The sequence below is a fragment of the Glossina fuscipes genome, unplaced genomic scaffold, assembly GCF_014805625.2.
Source record: "Glossina fuscipes isolate IAEA_lab_2018 unplaced genomic scaffold, Yale_Gfus_2 28, whole genome shotgun sequence".
Classification (NCBI taxonomy): Eukaryota; Metazoa; Arthropoda; class Insecta; order Diptera; family Glossinidae; genus Glossina; species Glossina fuscipes.
Window position 1 is genome coordinate 7,126,452 of NW_023998423.1, and position 26,292 is coordinate 7,152,743.

A 26,292-nucleotide genomic window follows, 5' to 3' on the forward strand; every position below is an offset into this window, starting at 1 on the left:
TTGCTATCACTTGGTTTTTTTTTTTGAACACGTTGACGCTCACTTTAAAATCAGTGAGTGCTTGCAAAGACACATTTCTTTTTTCCCTTTTTTTTTCTATTTTTTTTGCTCTATAATACTAAGAATATAGGACTGCTGTAGACATCGTTTGCATCTACAAGCACATGCAGTGGACGTCTATACGTCAACGGGTTAAATGCCTTCTTGTTTGCATCCTAAGCAAACAGATGAAATTATCAATAATCAATGATGATTGGAAATTAATGCTTTACGGAGTAACCACCGCTTTAAATACGTCATCAGTTTTTTAACAATTATTGCAAACTGTCATAAATCTGTCTAAACTATCGTATCGCTCCAAGCATAGCTCTCGTTGTTCTAATTTGTTATCACAATGAATTTTTTTTAGAAAGGTTACGATTCTGGTGGTGGGTATCACATAATCTGACCGCAGCCGAATAAAATCTGTCCTACTATTATACTTTTTATTTTTATTTCCTTTTTTGTTATTATCATTTTACTTGTCTTCATAATTTCGTTTCATAATATTAATGGGTCGTAAGTCATTCAACGCCTGCATTTCAAATGTTTTTTGGTTTATTTATTTATTTATCTTCTTTTTTTTTAACGATGGAATCCTGAATATATTGCACAATTTTCATTTTGCTCTGACATTTCTTTAAAATTTTGGTTTTGTAATTGTTTTTTTTTTAGTATTTAATGCCATGAAACTATAATTAATAAACCAACACAGATTCCATCGTAATTGTATCTCATTTGGTGTTGGCGGCTTGGTTTGCGGCTGTAGTGGCTTGAATTTGCGAGACTGTTTGCGAAACAGTGTCTTGTGTACGTCTAGCCAAACGGGATCTAGACAAAATGCAAAGGATTTTTTTTCTTTTCTTCTTTTTTTTTTTTTTTTTTTTGACTTTTATAACTTACTTGATTTGTCCAGCCAACAGTGGATTGATAGCATAGAGCCAATCATGAACTTCCTTGTCCCCTAATGTTTGCAACAAGTATCCGCGATGCTTGGTAACCACACTGGAAAAGATTTCGAATTACAAAGGTTCAAAATATAAGGAGAAACATTAATTTTTGATTACCTAAAAGTGTTTGGTATCTTAACCATGGCTGCTTGATCTTCACTGCATTCAACTTGTGCTGTACCCAAATTTAAAATTGCCCGTTCAACGGGATCTTTTTCAGATTTATAAATAAACACATAGGGACGTCGGACAACCTAAAAATTCAGTGCTATGAGAAAATAAGCGGTGATATTAAAAGCTTCTACGATATTTACCACCCAACGTTTCTTCCACCCTGAACCGCCATGTTCGAGAACATTTAGCAGACCTTTACGGGCCACTACTGGGCTAACACGAATTTCTTCTAGCTCGGGTACATATAAGCGAAGAGGAAGAGCTGGTTGGGTAGCCGGAGCTGGAGCCTCCCAACCATTAGGTGCATCTGCACGATCAGGGGAGCATAATCTAAACGAATAAAAAAAAAAAAAATTAAAAAATTTTTAAAAAAAGCAAACCTTTTTTCTTAAGCTCAATTTACATGTTACATATATATGTGTACATACATACGTTCACATGCAAAGAAACAAAGAATACTAGAAGAAATTAAATAAAACAGAATAAAAAATTTACCTTCGTCTAATGTGGAAACCAAATCAAGTATTTTTTTTTTTTTTACATAAATATAAATAAAAGGAAAAATTGAAAAAATTAGGGTTTACTTTTATTCAAAATCAAAAAAAAAAAACTTTTTAAGTGAAATATCCCATGAAAATCGGAAGAAAACAAACGAAATACTCACTCCATGGAATTGCTGGATATACAACTGACGGTCATATCAGCACAGCCCTCATCACTGGGCGAAACATCTGATTGAATTTGGTTGTCCGCATTATCTGATTTATTAAATCGTCCTAAGATATATTTCTTTTAAATAAACTCTTCCTTCATTTCTGATATCTTACCTTGTATTAATTTTACACATTTTAACATAAGTTCCCGTTCACGTTCGTTATATTCCCGTTCGGGTATGATTTGCTGCGGGTCTTTAACCGGTGTTTGCGGTGATGGTGGCAGAACCATATGAACGGGTGAGGTGGCAGCTTTAGCGGCCAAATTGCAAACATCTTTCTCAGTTTTTGTAGTCGGATTTGGATTGATGTCCATACCCAAACGTTCACGCAATAATAATAAATGGCGAACTCGACCAACCTCTTCGAGGCGTGTTAATTTCTCTAATTCCCATTGATGATCGAATATAAGAGAATCGCCCCGAGGACGCCAACCATGAAGATTCTCTTCCCCTCGAACATAAGTTGAACTTGTATCCAGAACCCGCCGTTGTCGACGTTGTACACCTTGGACAAAAATAAAAAAAAATTACTAAACTGGGGGAGGGGGGAAGTTACATTTCTTTCGTTGAAGCTAAAGTTCTTTAATACATGTGTATATACAACAATGATTACTACGCCAAAAAATTTCTACCTGGACTACCTGCATCGGATGCTCTTCTTAATGACAATTCATAAACGCCCGTTAAACGATTAGCTTCCGGGTTACGATATTGTCCAGAGAATAAGTGTTTCAAGGACCGAGGCGCCGTGCGAGCATCTCGTCCATAAATAATCATACTTAAATCTTTTGTAATTATAGCCGGACGAGCACAGCTATCCAGCTGAAAAAACAAAAATTAAAGAAATAAACATCGACTGCGTTCTACCTTTTTTAGGAACGTACCTCTAAATAAGCACTCAAAGTTATGTAAACCGTTTCACCGCCCTGAGAGACACGATTGAGCAAAGCTGAATTATGTAAACTGGAATCCCAGGCGGCCTCAAATCTGAAGAATGAACGATCATCTCCGGCTACCTCCAATACTTCGCCCGGAAACAAGCCCAAAGACAAAACACATGAATCTTCATCGTCTTCTGAAGATTCAGGAGTATTACGTATGCGTCCTACAACTAATTCGCGTATGTCTTTCCATTTGACTTCAGGTGTTGGTTCATGTACAATCGTTATACGTATACGTCGCTGTATGCCTTGATGCAAAAGAAACAATCCACGGCAAGCAAGATCATCACTATGTTCCACCACCTATGAACGAGGAAACATGAAAAATTCATGAAGATTTTGATTACAAAAAAAAAGAAAAGCAACACTTACCGCTGGTACGTATTCACCATTAGGAGCCAATTCACATATTTCAAACCATACCAAAACATCGTGTTTAGCTAAAACTGTTGAAGACGGTGGACAGGGTAAAGGACCAAATTTGGGGCTACGCACAGGCTGTGATATCGGTATACTGGGTGGCAGCATACGTCTGGGCGGTGGACGCGAAACGAATTCTTGTTTAGCATCCTTATGCAAAGGATGCGTTTGATAGTGTCCAAAAATTTTAAACATAATCGGTTGAGTTTTCAAGTATTCAATAAACGATTTGGTAACCGGAACAGTTATCTAAAAATACAAAACAATAAATGTAAAGTGAAGCGATTAAGGTGAATATTCACATTTTGCACATGATAGAAACCCAAGGGTGCGCCAGCTGCTGCATTTTTTACCGGTTCCGTCGAGAAGGCCTCCTCATGTCGATGCAAGAAACTAAAAAAGTAAAATTGTAAATAATTTTAGTAAAATGGAGGACAACGTCAAACGTAAGTTTATTCCAACTAACTTAAATTGACAGAATATATCGGCATATTCGGCTCCAATGCCCGTAGCCTGTAATACTGTAACTCGGAATGTAAATTCTTTGCCTGTATGTAAATGCTCGCCAGGCTCGTCGTTAGCCTCCTGACACTCTGACGCCGAGTTCGAGTCAATGCCACGACCTGAATCAGCATCTTCAAGCTCTAGATGAGGAAGAAGAAACAGTTAAGGAAACTTTATTCGCCTAAGGCATTAAATTAAGTATCCATTCAGTGTGAAGAAAGTTTTCTTGTTATTGTTGTTCTTTTTTTTTTTTTCTTTTGAGGTTATATCGTTACTTCTATCGCTACTTCTCTGCACGTTTCAAATTGTGAGAATCTATTATTGCTAAATAGATCACTTCGCGGTAAAGGTTTTAAAGTTATGCGGAGATATGCAATACCCGGCAGGCCTTAAGGCAATCCCAGCTTGTATTATGCCAATCGAACATAACTGGACAAAAATTGGTGAACGAAACGTAAATGGGACGGATCTATATATTGTATTTTCTCTCCCAGAAGCTTCTCTACAAAAATTAAAGCTTTATATGGGAACATGTCTAATTTTTACTATTTATTACGATAAGATATGATTAAAACAGTTATCTGCCGCAAAGATTTACCGTATTAATTTTGCACCATTTAGATATTTTTTTGGACTTGCCTTTACAGGCCAATAAGATACAATTCTTGCAAGATACCGCATGGAAAGTGCGTGATGGCAAGAAGACTGGTATAAATGTTGATACTTTATGGCTGTGCATGACTAAAGTTGTTTAATTATCTCATAGAATATTAGAAGCATCGAAATCCTGGTTACAGATGTCTGGATAAGGGATTAGTGTTTAATACATTTGGCTTAATGTGAAGAGATAATCATTGCTATGCGTAAAGAATCTCCATCAATTAGTACGTCCTAATTTATTTCGAGAGCCACAATAAGAAAACCGGTATGGGGTTCTCCACTGCACAAGAACTACGTTACTTATTTAGAGATAACCAAAGTCACCACGAAACTTCCCCAAGGAAAAATACTTTCCACACCTTTTTGCGAATAGACGACCTCTGGCCTAAGCTACTTCTGGTTAAGCCAGCTCTTGCCTTTGTTCGTAGATTTTCAACGTTCCGGTGGAAATTTCCAATGAGAATCTACAAAGGAAAAGCCATCGAGAGTGGCGGAATTCGTCTGTTTGCAAATTTCTTAACTTCATAATCAGTTCTTTCACAGATCTGTCTTCTTAATTAGGAACTACAGAAGTAATGGTATAACTGGCCGCATCGTCATATGCGTCGATATCCGATTGGAAAAAGTTGTATGGCACTCCAGGATGTATGCTTAATCCAAATGCAAGAGTAACTATGATAAAAGCGGTGTAATTCCGATAACCGTGAACATTATAGTCTCAACTAAAGGGGCTAACATACCCATCTCGATAAGTCGCGGGTATTAAGAATGGCCGTAGGCATCTTTCAATGCGTATGAAAAATCGGAATTGGAGCGATACAAGTCAGGACTACTGGGTACCGCCGTTCGAGAGGTATCGGGGTTACCCTCAAGCCGAGGCGGCACTAAACGTTTAGAAATGTTAGGCAGACATCGCTTTGCCCAAAAGGGAGAGTGTGGTCAATTTTGGACCTTCATAGCAAGTCTAATTCCTAGTTTAGTACAAAAATATCCAAAATCAGGCGATCTTCGAGATTCTCGACGACTTCTTCGTGTAGAGTTCCTATTGCCCGGACTGTGAGGAGGGTATTGACAAACATTCGAACAGCACTCAAATCTCGTTAATAGTAAGACACAGACTTGCAAGGAGCGAGGAAAACAGTGTAGCTTTAAGTGACAAAGATGGTGTTGAGATGAAGTTATCAATTCTGTGTCACCGTCGATTTAATATCTTTACAATTTCGGTAAAGAGCCTACGCAGTGGAAGGTCACACGCCATATAAGAAAATATTTGTTTAAAAAGGAATTTAAAAAAAATGTCATCTTTCGAAAGTCGATCTGAGCACGAGACGATTTAAAAGTGGAATGACAAGATTTTACTATACCGATCTCTTGACGAAGGATAAAAGCAAGAGGATTATGAAAAATAGATCCGAACACATACCTTCCAACTTTGTATCCAAACCGCCGTGATCAATGTAACGTTGCACGTCATCTTTTTCATTGAGGTTACGATATTTCGGTTTAGCATCTTCCTCATTAAAGATCAAGCGAGCCGATTGTTTAACGCCATTGCTAAAGTCGATTGTTTCTTCGTCCTGGAAATTCGTTGGTAGAGAAATAAAAAACCAGTTTTGATTACGATCAGGAAAAACTTACTAGTACCGGCTGCACGGCTACACGCAAATAACCTCGTACATCACCACGTTCATTAACAATGGCCACCTTATGAACCAATGGTACCGGGTACAAAAGGTTACTTAAATAAACAAAAGACCGTCCGACCATACGAAACCAAGGAAATCGATCGTAAAATGGATCTCCGCCAGTTAACGATTCAACATTATGATCCGGCGAAGTCGGACTTAGTTCAGCTTCATTGTGATACATTTCACGCATTAATTCCAAACGTTGTCTGAAAAAAAATGAACGCACGCGTACTTTCATTTTTCTACTTATCAAAGAAGTCAAGAAATAACATAAACTGTTGATAAAAATCCTTAAAAATATGATAAAAGATGAATACATTGAAAGCCAATTATTAATAATGTATACTGAGATGCATTCGGGCAAATATGTGCATTATATATGGTAAGTAAATGAATGACGTACTTGAGTTAGAAGATAATATTATTTTGCAATGAAAGCTATTTGAAAAGCTAGGACGTATATAGGTGCAGCTGTATGTAAGCAAAAGTAGCTGTATAATTTCCTGTGAAATCAAATGAAAACTTCTCCCAAAGGCATTGTAAACAATAAAATCACGATTAATATGCATATGAAATTTTGAAAATAGAATTATGATAAATATGAAGCTTCAAATCATGCGGATATGTTACTTAAGTAGTGTGTAGATTGTGTTGTGCTATAGTCTTCTTATTTATTCATTCCCTTTTTCGTTTCGTACTAAATTCAAACTAAACAATTGTTTGTTGATTTGTGATTTTATGGACTAATAGGTCGTCAAAATTTGGAGATCAGATTAACAGATTCATTTAATGTTATGGGCAAACTGCGTTGCTGATTGTCTTTCGGATTAATCCTGCTTGCATTGCGGGTAAAGATTCGTGACATTTGCCGTTCTTGAGTTACATTCTAAAATTAATACCGTTCAGGAAACTTGAAAAGGAGCAAAACATATGAAGACTGGCAGAGCCAAGCCTCGGTCATAAGTTAGCTACATTAATAACTAAGTGTCAGTTTCCCGCTATTATTAATTAGCTCTTTTTTAACATTTACTTATGAGTTTCGAATGTTTCGTTCGCGTTGCCAGAGAGAACAACGTTAAACTCTAAACTTGACTGGCGTGCGCAACGCACAACCTTTATCTGTATTTCTGTGTTTAACTTCATCTTGCCCGTGTGGGCTTTATCTCAGCCTACGGAGCTTTCCTTGGCTCCAATCGCCATCGCTTTCCTCACTTGTTCACCTTTTTTAAAAACTTGTCAAGGCCGCCTTGGTGAACCTTCCAGCAGAATTTTGCTAATGAAGATTTTGTCGACTAAAGTTTCTAAAATTTCGGCTATGTGGCAACCAACATCGGAATGCTTTTGCTAGTTGAGTCTCTTTAAAAAAATCGATCTTTTCAATCACGAAATTCATTTATTGTACTCCGCAAAAATAGTTTTGAAAACCAAAATAGTCAGAGCGAAAACGACTAAAGTATCTATCGATTGTTGCTTTTGATGGGTCCTGAAATTGTAGTAATTAAGACAATTTTGGATTTAATCGTTACATCTGCGTATAAGAGTTCGAACGCCTGTTGCACATCTGACCTTTTTCAAATGCCAGTTTTCAAGGGCCCTTCCAACTGCCGTAATGCAACTTTCGCATCCTGATCTTGGAATTATAAACTCAATATCTTTTCATTCATAGACTGCCAGGTCTTTTTTCGGTTGTTAAGGTCGACAGTATCGTGAAATGGACAATGTAAATTTTGATTGTAACACAACCAGATATCGGATAATATAAAGCTTATAAATGTAAGTTTGAAGCATTCTCTCTTATGCTCTGCCTGCTGAAACCTGAAACCAATTTTGATGGTGTATCTACATGGGGTACAAGTGAGTAACTTTGTTTATATATATATATATATATATATGTATATATATTGATAGATTACAAATAAGAAGAGAAAGATAGAATAAAGCAACATTTGCATAAAAAAGATAATTTAAGAAAAAAAAAAATTAAAAACCTCGACAAAATGAAAGCCAACCTAGAAGGCATTAGATTTGCCAATGATAAACGGGATGGAGAGCTGTTGCTGTTCGATTTAGTTAATTGTTGTTGACCGGATTTATGTTGTGAAATCTGCTGCTGAGGCTGTGCCTCGATATTGCCGAGAGAATTTGTAAGACTGGAACCATTTGATGATGATGTGGAAGAAGCATTGTCACATAAATTCGTTGTATCGAATAACATTGATGAGGGTGGCGATTCCACATTGTAAATTTGTCGCATCATTTCCAAACGGTAACTAAGTATATGTGTGATGAATGTTAATTAAACGCATGTATATGGTTGCGATTTTTTTTTTTTTTTTTTTTTTTTGAAGGATATATAAAGTATCTTTATATATATTATAATAATAAAATAAAAAAAAATAAACAAAAATAAATAAAAAAAAAAAAAAAAAAAGAACTAACGAGGAATATGAAGTAAAGAAAACTAGAAAAAAAAAGATGATATGATTTCGTGTTATGGTGGTTTAGTGTATATATCGCAAAGCTTTAGAACTTTATCCCAAAAGTTTTCATTTTACATTTTTTTGGTTTATTCTGCAAAAAAAGATTTCTTAAAAGGTGATAACAACAAAACAACCACCATGCACGAAAAAGTAAAACAACAAAAGATTATATAATCGAGAGAGGCGTTCCATAGTACGAAAATGATTGAAAAGAAATCTTCTAAAGCAACTAAAATATAAAAGAATGCCTTTGAGTAAAAATTTAATGGCGAAAGAAAAAGAAAATGAAAACAGAAAATGTAAATTAAAATTTAAAATTATAATTTAAAAAAAAACAAAAATAAAAATTAACATAATTGAAATGGTGCTTTTTAGAATAGTTTTTTTAACGAAATAAAACACCAAAATACGGAAAGAAAGCTGCAGGCTTACCGCAACTTCTCCAGGGACCAATAGTGCGTTGCGCCGTTTTTGGTATCGGTAACCTCGACAGCCACTATGGTCTTTGACACTGGTGGCACACCAAATTCATCTTCATTTTGTATGGGAGAAGCTGATGACGCCAACTCCGGCGGTAGCGGAGAATATAAGGTATCAGTTAATAGAGTAAACTGAAATTGCACCTGAATGTTTTGAAGTAAAAACAAGAATTGGGATAGAAGAACAAAAGTTTTGTTAGATGTTTGCCGCAGTGGAGCATTCTTATTTTAAAGATATGTCGAGATATTTACACTACGACTACTACTGCTACTTATCAGAGCCTGTCCCTTAAGTGAAGAGCGTTTCATTCAGCCGTAAGAAGAGAACTGGTGCTGACATTGCTTTTCTCAATATATCTTATACGTAAATTTTACTCTATTAAACCCGCCACTGAAGGATGATAATATACTCATCTTACCCAAAAGAAAACTTCAGACACTCTGTATGATCTATATATTCTTGATCGGACAACACACTACGTAATATTCGCTTGCCACCAAGGTAAGGAGTTGAAAAATATGACATGAATATTGCAGTTGTTTTTGCATCGTTCGCTTTTGTCAGATATTAGATGTTTGTACGACTACTTTGCAGAGTAATTTCTGTTAAGAAAAGACTAAAGCACTTTACAACAAAATCTTGCTTAGTGAAAGGGCTTATTTAAATTAATAACTTTGCTGCAATTTCGGATTTGTTTAATAGTTTGAAACGTTGCAATTAAGGCAATTGTTACTTTCGCTCGATCATAACAGATATAGACGATCGCCGCTCTGTCATATTAAGCGAATAATTTTAAGAAACATTTTTGAAATTGAATTTATTAGGAAAGGTGTTTCCAACAACACGTCGTGATATGCTGCGCAACCACCTAAACGAACCAATTTTTCAAAAGGAAGTTCTTTGCTGTCCCCTTAATGAAGAAACCAATAGAAGGGACTTTAGTTTTCTTGCAAGCTTTTACCTTCTTTTTCAATTCTACTGAGATGGCATTGGCTTCCTTTAAAAATATAGCATTGCCCCATAAGTCATCGCGCAAAGAGGTAAATTGATGATAACGCCATTTGCGAAATGCCCAAGCAGCTAAGCCGGCTTCACGTGCAGACCAGCAACTTTCATAAGCTGGATTTGCTTAAGGCAAAAAAAAAAAAAAAAAAAAAAAAAATTAATCTATAGATTATTTTAACAACATTATTAATAGGCGATATTTACAGTAGACATCTTCTTCGGGCATATCTTCTGTAGTGTACGTGCTGTACATAGACATTGTCATCGATTGTTCTTCGACTTGCTTTTGCAAAGCATCAATACGCGCTTCGTAGGACTGTAAGTGTGCAAATCCAAAGCCATTTACTTTCAAATATTCATTATATTCAGTCACTCATTAGTACTGACCTTACGTTGTTCTTCAAACTCTTGATCGGCTTGAAGCTTTTCTCGTTTATATTGCTCTTCTAAATTATCTAAACGTTTTTGCATCTCCGCCTTTAAATCAATGCCTTGTTTTTCTAATAACTCACATTGAGCAAAATTCCAATCGATATCTTGAGCATCGTCGCATTTCTCCATTTCATTCTCAGCGCTTTCCGCCATTTTCTCACGTATCTCTCTTGCTTGTTCGGGATTAGTGAAACGAAATACATGATTTTTACCTAAAATAACACGAGACCCGGTCCGCAATACTTCTGGTTCGACCAATTTACGACCATTCAAATACACCATGGCATCTTTGTGCGGTATTAAGGTCACTGTATTACTACGATTCTCAAACGTGCAATGTTCTTTTAATATATGAGAGCCGGATAATTGAATATCTTGCGGTACATTAGCCTCGTGGGTGCCCAGACGGGTAATGCCATCCTTAATGTAATAGAGTAAGCATTCTGACAGATTTGGATCCTCATTCAAGTTAACCAAATGGGGAGTTTTCTTAGGTGAGAAAACGCCCACAGTAATACCATCTTCTTTAACGGCCACACCCATTTCGGCGAAAACAGCTTCGCGTTGTAAACGTATCTCTTCGGTACGCTTCAATTTCTCTTCCCAAGTCTCATTTAATTCTAAACGATCAACAAGTAAAGTTTTCAATTTTCGAAAAAATCCGTTAAAGATTCGATTTTGCATCCTTACAAACCTGCTATCAATTTTTCACTCGCTTGTAGTTGATCTACGGCCATTTCAGCGGTTGAACCATTACGATTACGATTATTATTGACTGGTGTCTTTATACCGTTACCAATCTTAATTTCATCCTCTGGAAAATGTGAAAATTTTTTACATACAATTTTTTTTTTTTTTAAGACAATATTCTTAAATTAGTCATAACTTTGATATTAGAATTTCGAAAAGCGTGCTTATGAAGGCAATAGATTTTTATATATATTCATATATATATATATATATATCTATATATGTACATATATATATTTATATACTAAAAAAGCAATTTACATATTTACAATGAACAAAGCGATACCAATTGCTATTAAGGATATTCGTTAAGGACGAAAAGACAAACAAAAAAAAAAAAAAACAATAACAATAACAATACCATGGCAAAAATGATAAGACAATTTGCATTATCGAGAATATATTGCTCCTTTGTTAATCTGCAACTTATTTACTCTCTTAAATATTTATAATAATTGCTTGTTAATATTTACTATTATTGCTATCACTGGTCGTTCGGTAAATCATTTTTGAAATTAATTGACTTTTGTCCAATTTGCTGTACCTGCCTTCTCACATGAAGTAAATAAAAATATTTCGGTTACAATTACAACAATTGTGTAATGTACTAATCCCTCGCTAAATGCATTCTTTGCACAACCTGGCAAACTGAAACTTTGTCAAAGGAGTTGTATTATCCTTGGATAGAATCAAAATCTAACTGATCTAAACTCTTAAGGTTTATAGAAAAAACAATTAAGAGCTTTATACTCGGGTGACGCCGATCATACATACCCTACACCACTTCGCCTAGTACAGTTATTTGCGCGCAACAAAAAGTACACATTATTTGCATGTCAAGCCATCATTTTCATGCCAAGCCCGCATACTGAAAGGTTCGATTTTCTCTTCACATAAGAGTTTGCATTTCGTGATAGCGCCTATACAAATGGGGGGTCCAAATGAAGTAGACCTATGTGATCGAAATTCCTTACCGTTAATTTTTTTTTGCTCAAACGCTTCTATGAATTATTAAATTATCATGAGATATCTTATATGGAGTGGGGGAAGAAATAGACCCATGTGGTTCAAGTTAGGTCTACATCATTTTTTTATTTAATAACTGTCACAAGCAAGTTTTCATCACAAAAAAATTAACATATGAGGATTGGCATAGGAAGATTTACGTTTTATGAGAATCTTTTTATGCAATGGTATCCAAAAAACAGTCTTATGTGGTCCTTAAGGTATATTCCTTTGCCAATTTATGATTATGAGGTAGTTTTCACAATGAAATATTGGAAATTCGACCTTTTTACCATATAAAGCTTCCATTTCCGTAAAAGCGGTTTTATAAAAGTGGGTTTAAAGGATTAGCCCCGCCGGTCCAAAGTTTTCACACCAATTTCGAAAGTCGAATTATAACTATTTAGTCGAAATATAACTCTTTTGCCGGGAAATTTTATTCTCTACGCCTATTTTTGAATACTGGTCCCTGTACGGATTAAACTTGTAGTACCTTAGGTTGCATTTTGGGCCCGCTTCCCAAGAACTACGCACAGGAGAAATATTCCTTTATATATAAACAAGATATAATTTTTGTATTCTAAGTTGAGGTGTTTTCAAGCAAGTTGCTCTGTTTGCACATCTTTCGACCGATTTTGACATACAAGAACTTCCAAGATCTTCACCGCATTTATTGTCCAGAGATACGGATGGAGGGACGACCATTCTTAAATCAATTTGTTCGAATTTGATTCTGAGCAATGATATATAGAGTTTATACAGCCTCCGAAGCTTTTCTCAAAATTTTGACAAAATCAATATATCGCCAACCTTGGGTTGTGAGTATAAAAATGAAAGCGCAAGTTAAAAACTTTTGGTATTCGTCGTTAGTATATACATTTTATGTTTAAAGGCCGCCGTTATTTTGTTGCTCTTTTACATTCCACTGTACGGAGAGCAGATCTTTGCTTATTTTAAATTACCGCAGGATATTAATTAATTACGTTTAAGCCGACGATTACGTTTTTTCTAATTATAAAGCATTTTTCGCATTTCGTTAAACGTTGATGTTGCTTTGTTTTACAAGTTAAAATTTCATTTTTATCGTTTTTATCGAATATTCTAAGCAATCTCAATAAAAAGCAAAATCTCAGTAATTTACTATACCGTCCACCATTTGTAAAAAGAGCAGATTAAACGTTTGAGCATGTGTGAACAGAAGTCAGAACGACTTAACTCATCTCTTATTATACCCAAGATCGTTGCGTAAGTCGAATTAAAAATGTTTGACGGTCTATCCGTTTCAAATCTCTATGTATGTATGTATGTATTTTGTATTTTTGTGGTCAACTTACAAATTGCAATTTTCTTGACATATTGATGAAATTTATTGCAACTTTTTCCAAAGGCGATAAAAATTATGCGTCCCAGTTACGCTCCACTAGCGCTCGTGCTTGGTTCAATATATGTCAAGCGTTTCAAATTTCACTAAAACATCTCGAAAATTTATCTTTTAGCTTTAGTATATAGTTACATGGGTAAATATCAAGCAAAAACTTCGACAGACATGGTTGCTAATTCCGAAAATGAATCAAACCCGATTGATATGAAAAAGCAAGTATTGTAGTGAATAGTAAAAAAAAGAATAAATGCGTTCTGCTTATTACATACATCCGCAGAAAACAAAATACAAAAAAAACTTTTTCAAGTTAAATAATTCTTCACCCAAATCGATAAAAAATAATGTCTTTTAGTAAACTAATTGTATGCGGAAAATTTCGATGGGATGGGGCCATCTATTGAAGCACTTCTGACAGCATTTACTCTGATAAAATGTGATCAAATTATTAAGTTGAAGTAATAAGATATGTTACTAAATTTGGACCACATAGATCTATTTGTTGACCTTTACTCAAAAAAAGAGGAAGCCAAGCAGGTATATTAGGCGAAGCGGGGGTAGCTTGCCCTTGTCTACCTGTAATGTTCTTTTTGCTGTTAATATTCCTTTTTCGCCTTGACCTACTTTAGTTTACCCGTGTGGAGATAGAAAGAAGTCAAACCATTAGTTTATTCTGCAAAGCAATATGATATATATATAAGAAAGCGTACACTACGTACTTACACAACGTATCTTGTGTAGATATAGGTATGAAATAATAAATATTCTGAGTAGATTTCAAGTTCCATTAGATAATATGCTAACAAAATGAGTGAATAAAAAATTTACATTTTTATTTGTAAAAGTGGGCGAAAGAGTTTTTCCTCCTCATATAAATACTAAGTAGATTAAAATATATTCAACCCAAAGAACGCAGACATGTATTTAGTTACAGTTTTATTACTATTTTTCTTATTAGGTATTTGCAAAAATTTTGATCAGCGACTTCTAGAGGTGAAAATTATGAAGAAATGGGAAACACCAGTATACATAATGGTTGAATTCGATGGTTCCTCTTCCTTCCTCTACATAAAATCACACTTTTCCATTTATTATCATTGATTTATTCGGCGGAGGCCGACTCTAATCAGGGCGCATTCGAAATTCTTCTTCTTTCAAATTCATTACCTCTGTTGCTTATTTAAAGAAATCTTGCCCTCTAAAAACGTTCAGAGGTTTGTGCCGATGTTGCACCACATCGTTAAGAGTGGTGACACGAATTGACGGAAAACGCCATTTTCTGTCTAGCTGTTGCAATAGTTGTCCAGGATACATTGTTGCAACTCGAATGGGAAATTTTTTCACACCAAAGGTACTCACCAGGCATGGCGCCTCCTGATTACTAATTGTTCACATCGGTGCAGCATGGCGTGGCTTGTAAGCGGATCTGCAAAATTGAAGAAGTGCGAAATAGGGCCGGTGGGTGGATCGCTGCCAAAACAATATAAGTTCTTTCAACATGATATCGCCATGTCGCCATAAAATTTGTAAAATCTTGTAGAAAATGATGGAAACTATATTATTAATTAAAACACATTTTCCACAATAAATTCCTTCTCCAAGTGAAAAAGTGATCAAAATTTTTGCAAACACCTAAATTATTATGTTATTTATGTTCATTTGAATAATTGATTTCTTCAGGGTTTCATATTTTTTAGACAACCTAATAATAATAAGTACATTTCCTAGTCGAAATCAACACCGAGATAAACATACAGCATAACTAATTTGGTATATAATTCTTGAAAAAGAAAAAAAAAAAAAGAACCAAAAATAATTTTATATATAGAAAAAATTAAAAAGGAACATAGGATATAATAATAGCCAGCAAAGCATAGAGTGTTTAGTTATCATTACATACATATCTATGTGTTTGCTTTTGTATTCAGCGTATGCCAGAGACGAACACACAGTAATAAAGAATGAATGAGTGGTTAGAGCTTTACTTACTATTTGTGTCGCGCTTCTCACAAACCACTTTGCCATCGGGCCCTAAATAATTATTGATAATGATAGTAATAATGAATTGAAATTAAAGGATAGAATTGATACAGTGTAAAAAGTATGCTTTGTTTTTGTAAATAAGCGATTCTAATTCATATATATATATATAAAGTAATTCAATTAATTTACTAACTCTAACTATTATCAAAAAGGATTCAAGGAAATGCTTTTGTTATTCTTTGTCGTTTTACAATAATTCATCCTCGTTATTTCGCTTAACATATTTATGAGTAAATTACCTTCTTGGACTTCAATGCCTTCAGCTTTTAAGAGATCACGCAATTTCTGAATTTCTTCTTTAAGTTCGCGGATAAGTTTCGCATTAGCATCTTCATTAACCACAGCTTTGCAGACAATTTGTTTAGCCCGATCCGCATATCTTCGGATATGAATTTAAACAAAAAAAAAAAAAACAAAGAAAATGTTTGATTCAAAAATAAAATGAGAGAATAAAAATAAATGCTTAGTACCTTAAAGTGCTTAAAGTTTCATCGTAATTAATATCTGCTGGCGATATGGCAGCTATCATAGCAGTTTTAGAATTTCCGCCTAGATTTTCGCGTAATAACCAAGTAAGCACCGAATCCCGATATGGTATAAAATCTGCTTTTTTCGATTTCTTATTTTTGGAAGCCTATCAATTATTTTTGGCAATTATTTGATACTTATTTGTCAAAAATTGAATTTGTAAGAGATGTTTAATGCAATCAATGATTTAAAAATGGAAACTAAAGAAGAATTCTGTGATTGTATAACCAATCTCCAAAGAGAACGTGTAGCTTGCCGATTAATCTTTGCAATAAAGTGGTTTGGAGAAAATTACAAAAAAAAAAAAAAAAAATTTCTATAAATCTCCTATCCCCTCTACGCAGGGTAAGCCGTTGGAATAACATTGAAATGAAAATCAACGAATTGAAATCAATTATAGCGACGGCTTTCGCCGCTTTTGAGCTTATAGATGGTTTTCATACTTGTCTTATGTTCTGCTTCAAGTTCTATCAAAAATTAACAAATACTTGAACATTTTATAAAAAAAAAAAAAAATCATTTCATAGTTTTCCTAAAATATTAAGGGCAAAAAAAAGAACAAAAGAGATGATTAGAGTTGCAGGCGACTATATTGAGGATGATCTGTGGTTTTGAAGTATATTTTGAAAAAACTTTTCTTTTTCATAATGCACTGGACTACAATTGTAGCTACAGTTTCGTCTTGCAAATCGATACTTGAATACTCGGACTCTTGAGCACATCGAAGAGAACAACGATTTTTTATTATAAAGATCGTTTCGATTCTATGGCCTCGCTACTAAGACGAATGCTATTCTAACGACGAATTGTCATGACAGCTTCGTCATTGTGCCGTACTTTTCTTTTAATGAACGAGACAGTGCCGAAACAGCTAATGGCACGCGCTATGACGTTGTAAGAGCTCCAGGCATAATCTTTCTTCTCTGACATAAGGAGATTTTCATCAGCAAGACGGCCCAACATGGTACCCGCAAAGTATGCTTATGGTAAAAAATCCTATTTGCTTAAGCATTAACATTCGGAATTAATTTCCAAAATAATTTAGAAATTTTCAATATATTCTTGATACAAAAATTAAAAGAATTTTTTTCTGCAGAATACTTACGGACTGTTAAAAAATTCGGTTTTCAAGTTATTTAGTGATTGTTTTAAAAAGCGAGAAAAAAGAGTGAGTTCATAAAGTTATTAAACCAAATTTTTGCTTTTCGTACAGAGAAATTGTAAAAAGTGAGTGGATAAATATATATATATATATATATATATATAAAGTACGTTAACTGAAAACGTGAAAAAGTCGAGGAAAAATTAAAAGGAGAGGAAATGAAAAAATTTTCAATACGCAAACGTATCGTCTTGTACTTACAATTTCGGCTAAGGCGGAAATTACTTTCCCAAGCGTAGTCAAAGATTTATTAATATTAGCGCCTTCTTTGAGACGTGTACCTTTGGCGCCGGTAGAGTCAGCCCTTTCTGAACCGGCTAAATCTACTAAACTAATTTTAGATACTTTTTCCGTTGTCAAATCGGTCATCGGATCATGACGGCGTTGTGTAAAGAATATCGTAAAAACAGCATGCGAACGTGAACTGGTCTCATTCATATTGGTGGCAGCCACCGTACGTGCTTTATTCCCTTCATCAATCAAATCATGTATGTCTTGATAACTGGTTACTGCCAGCTTGGAAAGATCTTCTACATAAGGTCCCAGCAAAGGATGTTCGCGTACTCGCAAATTACCTTTATTTTTGGGATTCAATAAATCGCGTACACGTTCGCAATAAATTTCCATATACGAAACTTCGACCTGCAATTCAATTATTAATGCGAATCTACCCAAGTGAATAAAAAAATATTTCAATGTTTACCGAATATTTTAATTCATCGGACTCGGTTTCACGTATACGACAAAAGAGATCTTTGCAAATCATAGGTATAATGCCCTCTTGATGTTCCTCCTGCTTACCCATCATGGTGTATGATTTGCCAGCACCAGTTTGACCATAAGCAAATATGCATACATTGTACCCATCGAAGGAATGCTGTAACATTTCCTCGCCAATATCTCGATAGACCATTGCTTGCGTAGAAAAATCGGGATCCTTCGGCTATACATACATTCGTACAAAAAAAGCTCGTTCATAATGCAAATTAAAAATGATGATAACAGTACGAGTTACTTACATCATGTGACCAATAAGAATAATCAAAATTAAAACGCTTAATTGCTTCGCTGGAATTGGATGGTACTTTGGGATTCGTAATGGCTTAAGATGGATAAGAAAATATATAGTCAGACATTTTAAATTGATTGAAATAATTTTAGAATATCATTACCAGTTGTGGTGCCATCGAACATTTCTATAATGCATTTCGATTCACGGCCAACTTCCCGTGAATTAAACGGACGCACTCGCACCGCCACTTTAACCGACGACATCTTGGCGGCGAGAGGTCCTAGAAATAATTAATCAAAACTGTAAAGAAAGAAAGAGTAGATAATATAGAGAATATTTGTTTCAATATCTTTAAAGACCCGACTAAAAAAAGGGAAACATCATGGATCTGACTGCATAATATATGCTTTTATAGCATTGATTGCCCATAAAAAATTGAATGCATTTAAAAACTTATTTTGTAGTTTTCTTCGAAATAAATATGCGTCATAGTAGATAAGGCCACACATATTTATGCATACCGTTTGCGACATAGATTATGTTAGGTTTAAGGGAATGCATGAAAATACTAAGAGACAGACTGCCTCCTACTAAAGCAATGGATTCGAAATCATTTCTGAATCGATTCGGAATCTTTTCGGAGCCTATTCTGAATCGATGCCTGTCCGTTTTATGCCTTCCTATGTATTTTTGCGTTAAGATATTTTGAAAATTTTGGTACACTGATATATAATGGCCCAGCGACGGAAACTATTGAAAATGGATTAAATCGGACCATTTTCCAGACCACTCCATTGGTAGTGGTAGTGGTCTGGATATAAGCCTTTATATTGAATGCCTTTACGAGAAGATAATCTGGAATTTTCGAAATTTCTTGAAAAAAATCTATGGACAGTAAGTGGCATTTCAAAACGCTAAATTGATGTGAAAAATTTAAACCGCATCGGTCAATGGGTTAACCAGTATTATTATGAAAAGTAAATCTGTACATCGCATACCTGTTTAATTTTTGATCTTTGTCTGTAATTATAGTTTAACATTTTATTTTAATTTTATTTTACCAATTTATACATGAAATTCAACTAAAGAAAATTAAAAAATTAAAAGAGAGAGAGAGAGAAAAAAGAAAGAAAAAAAAAAGCTTGTATACAGCTAGCACAGAAGCACATCCGCAACAAGAAGAGATCCAGGTTGCAAGTGAATCCCTGAACCATTGCAAACAAGCATAAGCTTGGCAACCAGCATAATATTATATTAAATAAAAAACGAGATATTAAGGGATGAAATGTTAGTTTAAGTACGACATAGGTAAATCGCGCATATTAAGCAAAGTTGCTTTAATAGACTTTAAAGGGTCGGGTAATGAGAATAAGTCATAAACATCATTTAGGTTTCTGCAAACAACTCTGAGAGTGTTAAACAGCTGATAATTGTATTTACATTGACTAGGCTTAATCAAGATAAAGTACCTAGAAAAGTGGTTAGGGACACTAAAGCTTATCTCACCAAGATTTTTTCTCTAAATTCACGTGGAGCCTTTGGCAATATCTTTTCTCTAGTTGAATTTAGCTGAGACTTTGCAAAGATGGCACCTATTGAATCTGCAGAGATTAAAACTAATTTCGTCGCCTATGTTAATGGAATAAAGTCTGTTTATTTATTTGCTTATTCATTACTCAGCTGCGAAATTGGGAATTATGAACTAAGTGGCTATTGTCTACAACTACAACCGGTTTTTGTGCGGTCTTTTTTAATCCGCTTTGTTTTTGTGCGATTCTTTTTTGTGCGGTATATGAATACTTTTAAAGTGTTGTTAATTGTTCACAATGCACCCGGTCATCCTTGTTTAGAGCATCCTAATGTACAAGTAGTGTTTTTACCACCCAATACGACTAGCCTTATACAACCATTGGACCAGGGCATACTCGCAACTTTTAAGAAACACTATGTGAAAATAACTTTCAGATACATTTTGGAAAAACTAGAAAACGATGGAATAAGCCTGACTGAAGTATGGAAAAAGTTTTCGATTTTAGACTGCATAAACCACGCCACTGCAGCAATTACTCAAATAAAACAACACACTTTAAATTCGTACTGGAAAGCGGTCTGGCCTGAATGTGTCATTAATAGAAATGTAACCGACAACACGTCCACTGTATCATCAGATATCATTGCACTAGCACATCAAATCTGCGGAGAAGGTTTTGACTCTTTCAGCGAAAATGATCTTATTGAAATGATTGAGGACGAAACCGTTAATGATAGTGACATTATCAATAACTTAACAGATCATGAAGACGGACAAGAGGAACCGGAATCTATTACAGCGGATAAAATATATGCAGGGATAAAGCTTTGCAGCAAATTGGAAAAGCATTTTCTTAAAGTAGATAACAATTCTCAAAGAAGTTTGAAATTCCAAAAAGAGCTTCGATTGTGTATATCTGGCTATCGCGACGTTTACAAACAGCTGACCAAACGACCGTCGTCGCAAAAACTTATCACCGCCTACATGTTAACAAAAAATAAATCAACTGTAGTATCTTCAAGTGACGAAAGCGATTACGAACCAGTTCATCGGAAAAAAATTTGCGCGTTTTGAACTACGACGAGTAGTATTGAATTATGTACATTTTGAAAATTTCTCCTTGTTTAAAATTAGAAATTAAAATTTTTTTAAATGTTTCAATGTGTAATTTAATTATTTATTTTGTTTGGAAAGCACTTTCTTGCTATTTCGTGAAGTTTTGACATATTTTCTAAGTGAGACTTTTTTTATGCGGTCCCTCTCTACCGCATAAAAAAAATATTCTTTAATATGCTGTGAAAAATTATTTTTTATAGCTATTTAAGAAGTTTTTGAATATTTTTTTTTGTGCGATCCTTTTTCTGCGGTCCCTATCTACCGCACAAAAACTGGTTGGACTGTATATGCTAAGCTATTAAAGGCCAAAGACAACCCTAAATATATAGCAAACCAAATTTCATGATATCTACGAAAGGTGCAAGTAATATAAGAGGTTAATACGAGTCATTTATCCTTATCCTTATCCGCTTAATTGACAACTTCAAATTAAGTACGACAGCTAACCCAGAACAACGCAGCTTCGCTTTACCCTTTACATGATTTACGAACGAAGAGGAATCATCGTCCGAATTATAGTATCTATTAGTGTTTGAGGCCGAAACAATTCGTAATCGTTTCGACAACGAGGAAACTTAATCGAACCGAATGTCTGTCACTTCGCCTTTCAAGAATTTTATCATAAATGACATAACCAATCAAGTCCGTCCTTTCAAAAGAGATGGCAAGCTTGTAACACTTAGCGGACTATCATAAAGAGGTAAGTAAGATCCGTTCGGGATGTCAGACCAACTCTTGTAATGCAATGCTGAAAAAAGATTTCTGAATAGATACGAAGTGACAAACGTATAGAGCGTGTGTGGTTTGGGGACCAAACAATCACTGCGTACTCACGTAGAGGTCTTATTAACGCTTGACAACAGCCTAAACCTAAAAAAGTGTTTTGACTTATTTAACTTAGGAAAAAATTGCAAATGAAACTTCGGATCGAGTACAAGTCGCAAATCATTAAAGATTCATCCATTATCTAGCCTATGATAAATAATCTAATAATCGATTGATATTGGGGCAGACGTTTCAATTTATATAGTATCTATATATTTATCGAGGCAGCACGTCTCTATTGTACTCAGCTTTCAGAGAGAAACGCGTATTCATTTTGCCAATAGTTGGAGAGATACTTCAGAGCCGCTATAGTTTTGGCCACTATCAAATTCTGAAGAGATATAGCTATCTTTGTCTGTCCGTCTGGCCTCAAAATTGCTAACAACCTTCGAAGCTCTTGCACAGAGTTTACTATTAGTGCTAGACACGTCTGCAAAATTACAAGGACGAGAACTCATTTGCTTTAGAAGTTTTTTATTCTTTGCATTATTGACGATTGATATAACGATAAAAACTCTCAGATATATTCTATGAATGTGAAAAATGGAAGAAATCGGGAGTATTGAGATTTACTTTTTTTCGGCTTTATTCCAAAGATAAAAATGGTGTGAGTACAATAAATTCGAAAACAATTTTTACACTTGTTCTTGTATATATTTCTCACTCAAAGACAATAATTTCTTTTATTTCCAACATCTTTTCACGATATTTACATATTGCTCGTACCGCATAAATTACTAAACTCAACCCATATTAGCAAAACCTTATTATAGCCTTATCTGAAAACGAAACTCGGGATAAGCGAAATTCGATAGTCTATTATGTTGGCTGCGCGTAGCTGAGTTATTCGACATTTGCATTGGCACTGTAAGATTATCTATAGAATGTACGTGAAGTACGAAAAGTTCTCCTCAGTTCAAGTTGTACTGTCGATGTGCCCTTTAACCAATTTAGTCCATACCATGCGATACCAACTTGAGTAAGTAAAAACTTTCAAGGATGTTGCCAAATTTTAAGCCGATAAAGGCTTACTAACTCTTACCTAATTAATCGCTGTCCGTGTGTTTAGGTAGGCAGTTGATGTTCTGGTGTTTGGCAAATTTCCATTCTGAGGCAAATTTTATCTACTCTTCCTATAACCGATATGGTTTCTTGTTATCTAAACTGCAAAAATTCATTTATAGACAGATGATCTGCTACCCTCTTTCTCGTCGACTTGCACATGATATGGTCAATCGGGTTAACCTTAACTTAATCAAATTGCACAATACTCTGGTATGGGTAACTTAAGGCAAAACTAAAGGTATTGTAATAACACCTACCAGGTTTAAGACTCCTGGGCAGTTGTTACATTGGTAAGTCAAGGGTAGAGACAAGTCTTGGATTTAAAGTTTACCCCAGACTGACAACATTAAAGTTAATTCTAGACGGATAGTAACGACAACTGTATCTTTCGTCGTTCTTTATGCGTCGTTTATATTCAAACTATGATTGATACGTCTTCTAGAGCAAATTCCTAGTGGCGGTAGATAAGTCTGCGATGTATGTTTACAATAAGCGCAAGTGTGATCGGACCATTGTATACCTTAACCATGAAGATCATAGTTAACTATGAGCTAGTGTCGGGACGATGCAAGAATATGCACATATTCGGATCTAAGCTGCCTGCAGTTGGATTTTTATTCGAAAAATATGATTCGAATTTGTCGATGGACAGATATTGACAGAATGATTCATCTTTAGTACATCGTTAAAAATTGGAATGCACACGTGATGCACTCTTTATCTAACACCGTGTAATTGCTCTTCTTCGTAGCTTCGGCAGAATGATGTCTTCAAGCGATAGCGTTATAATATTGTTGGAGAAAGTCTTCTTCTCCAGTGTAGCATTCCTTCCTTCATTCCATACAACGTTATAGGATCGACCGACGCATATTTCTATGCGTTATAACGAATATCTACACATCTTACATACGACATAAAATGAGTTTCAATCGACAACTGCAGTAATAAAGAAAAAAAACGAACAACTGATAAAAAAGAAATTTTCTTTGCGCATATGAAATCCATACAGAGAAAAAATAATTGAAAAGCAAAAACAACAAACAAATGTATTCTTCCTCCATTCGTATACGTGTAGATTATTTTGAATGACTCATAGCATTAATATGGGACGGACAAACTTTTTCTTCAATAAAGGAAAAAAATAATACTGAAAGGAAATGTGAAAATTACCTGTAAAGATGAATCGGATGATAAAGAATAATGAAGAGAATCCTCAGTGAATCCGCAATCGTTTATATTTCTCGCACGTAAAAATCATTTTGCTTCTTTTCTAATGTTTATTTTTTAATTTTAATAAAATCTAGAAAAAAAAAAATTAAATTTTGATTTCATCTCATCATATGAGCCATAAAATCTATATATGAGTGTCCTGACCGGAGAAATGATAAAAAAAATGACAGCAAATTTTCCGCGTGACACCAAACAATAAAAGCTCTTTTAACACTTGATTTAATTTGTTTTTTTTATTTAGGCACAGCAACACTTTTTTTTTTGACATGATAATAAAAAAATGCACTTCATGACGGCAATCAGTTAATTTTCTTTACACGATAACGAGACAGATTATATAGATTAGTTCGTTTTATCTATTTTACGACGAATATATATCTTTTTATAATCATTTTCAAATTCATCGGCAATCATTTTAGAAATCTATGAAAGCGATTCAAAGACTCATGTCACACTTTAGTTTGTTCAGTTTGCTCCTTCGTAGGCTCCTATTTATGTTCTAAACGTTCCAACGATTGAGATAGAAACATATCCAGATTGTTTCTTAGCTTAAAACCACAGATTAGAGTTAAAAACTTTGTGGATTAGAATAAGAAACCGGTACCAGAAGACAAACTTTATCCTTTATAGTACTGACTGTTAAAGATCGATCGTTTCACAATTTTATATATGCTCGAGGGACCTGATTATGCAAAGATTTCTTTTAATGGTGCGGAAATAATTGTCAATTTAAGGTTTTTTCATCGCTTTTGAGAAAAATTAGGGTGTAGTAGTCAGTCGAGGTAAAGACATATGAAATTCGTGTCCAACACCTAGAAGGACTTGAGATAGGCCTAACTTTTATAATAGCATTAGCAATCAGAATCGTTTTTTCAAGTTAATTTAAGCATGTCTGTCCGTCAGTCCGCTCAATGTCTGCTCATGCTTTTTTGTGTTGAATCAATGTACTATTGTTTCAATCCAAAAGCGAGCTTTATTAAAAATGCATCGGATCGCACTATGCGTACAGCCACTCCATCTATAATAACTTATTTAAAAAGAATTATTAAATGAAAAAAAAGTCGGTAAAAAATAATATTTCGTCGTACTAAGCAAATAAATGTGCTTGGGATGAATCTGCTTAAAACTTTTTATAGGAAAATTTCCGTTTATATGGCAGGAACAAGCTCGCTGGGAAAAGTTTAGATTATATAGGTCCAATTTTCACACACCTTTCCATAGAAAGGTTCGCATAAGAAGTCGTTTTTAATTTATATATCATTAAAGCATAAGTTTTAATATTTCATGGCAAAGAGAAAGAATTATCTATAGGTGAAGTGATGTAAAGCATTTAGGGTATGCGAGATATCGCCTGACAAAAGTTTTCACTGTTTCTCTTATTGTATTCAAAATACTCCGAAATAAGCAACAAAGTTATCATACAATGTTATGTTATCGTAGGCTAAATATATGTTTGTCTGTCTTTCGTCAATCCACGTTCTTGGGTGCAATTTTCAAATAAATTCAAAATTCACAGAGAAAACGCTAATCTGACATAAGCGTTTTTTACTTTAAAACTTTATTAAGCATATATCGATTTACAATTTATCCAAAATATAAGAATATTTTCGATCGGTCAACTGACTGGCATATAAAGCAAAATTCGCATCAAGATGAAATCGGCAGACTTTGTTGTTTGTTTTCTTTTCACTTGATTTCGAAAGGTTTTGATTAATTTTGAATTCATTTTCGGTTTTAATGATCCATACTTTCTTCTCCGCTTAGTAAGATCCCAAGGTAAAGATAATTTCAATTTCATTCATTTGTATTAGTCATAGTCAATAGTTCGGGTGATGCAGTGTCCCTTTGGATTGTTTTTCAAATGTTCAAAAGAAACATATGTACACAAGGAGGACACACACACGCACACACACACACACTCTCCTACACCCAAACATATACATAAACAGGCGTATATCTGTATATACGTTTCTGACCTTTATTAATAAATTTTTCATTTTAACGACTCTGCAATGAAATCTGATAGAAAAGAGAATTTCTCCAAGAAAAAAAAAAAACATTTTCTCTTTTTTGTCTCCCAACACAATACACATCATTTTACACCTACCCACATATATATTATTGTTTTTTTTTTTTTTTTTTTTTTTTTTTTTTTTTTA

General features: G+C 34.5%; 1 protein-coding gene across 15 annotated transcripts in view; it reads right to left on the minus strand.

Annotated features, from left to right (window-relative positions):
- Positions 1 to 702: 702 nt before the first annotated feature.
- Positions 703 to 26,292, minus strand: part of LOC119636827 (kinesin-like protein unc-104) — a 50,398-nt gene continuing 24,808 nt past the window's right edge. The window contains exons 1-28 of one of the 15 annotated variants that reach the window (XM_038032485.1): positions 24,074 to 24,203; positions 18,527 to 18,666; positions 18,374 to 18,456; positions 18,058 to 18,297; positions 17,556 to 17,996; positions 16,135 to 16,298; positions 15,904 to 16,043; positions 15,611 to 15,652; positions 11,183 to 11,302; positions 10,444 to 11,108; positions 10,261 to 10,372; positions 10,013 to 10,170; positions 9,004 to 9,194; positions 8,101 to 8,361; positions 6,042 to 6,297; positions 5,827 to 5,980; positions 3,706 to 3,883; positions 3,542 to 3,632; positions 3,192 to 3,488; positions 2,763 to 3,122; positions 2,511 to 2,700; positions 1,991 to 2,383; positions 1,828 to 1,939; positions 1,659 to 1,664; positions 1,304 to 1,493; positions 1,107 to 1,243; positions 943 to 1,044; positions 703 to 870 (exon numbers count right to left, since the gene is read on the minus strand). In XM_038032485.1, the coding sequence (XP_037888413.1) occupies positions 774 to 870; positions 943 to 1,044; positions 1,107 to 1,243; positions 1,304 to 1,493; positions 1,659 to 1,664; positions 1,828 to 1,939; positions 1,991 to 2,383; positions 2,511 to 2,700; positions 2,763 to 3,122; positions 3,192 to 3,488; positions 3,542 to 3,632; positions 3,706 to 3,883; positions 5,827 to 5,980; positions 6,042 to 6,297; positions 8,101 to 8,361; positions 9,004 to 9,194; positions 10,013 to 10,170; positions 10,261 to 10,372; positions 10,444 to 11,108; positions 11,183 to 11,302; positions 15,611 to 15,652; positions 15,904 to 16,043; positions 16,135 to 16,298; positions 17,556 to 17,996; positions 18,058 to 18,297; positions 18,374 to 18,456; positions 18,527 to 18,629 (5,283 nt within the window). In that variant the 5' untranslated portion in view covers positions 18,630 to 18,666; positions 24,074 to 24,203 and the 3' untranslated portion in view covers positions 703 to 773. Of the gene's footprint in view, positions 871 to 942; positions 1,045 to 1,106; positions 1,244 to 1,303; positions 1,494 to 1,658; positions 1,665 to 1,827; positions 1,940 to 1,990; positions 2,384 to 2,510; positions 2,701 to 2,762; positions 3,123 to 3,191; positions 3,489 to 3,541; positions 3,633 to 3,705; positions 3,884 to 5,826; positions 5,981 to 6,041; positions 6,298 to 8,100; positions 8,362 to 9,003; positions 9,195 to 10,012; positions 10,180 to 10,260; positions 10,373 to 10,443; positions 11,109 to 11,182; positions 11,303 to 15,610; positions 15,653 to 15,903; positions 16,044 to 16,134; positions 16,299 to 17,555; positions 17,997 to 18,057; positions 18,298 to 18,373; positions 18,457 to 18,526; positions 18,667 to 24,073; positions 24,204 to 26,292 lie in introns of those variants that run through there. The other 14 variants (XM_038032484.1, XM_038032486.1, XM_038032487.1 and 11 more) reach the window with 14 other exon arrangements.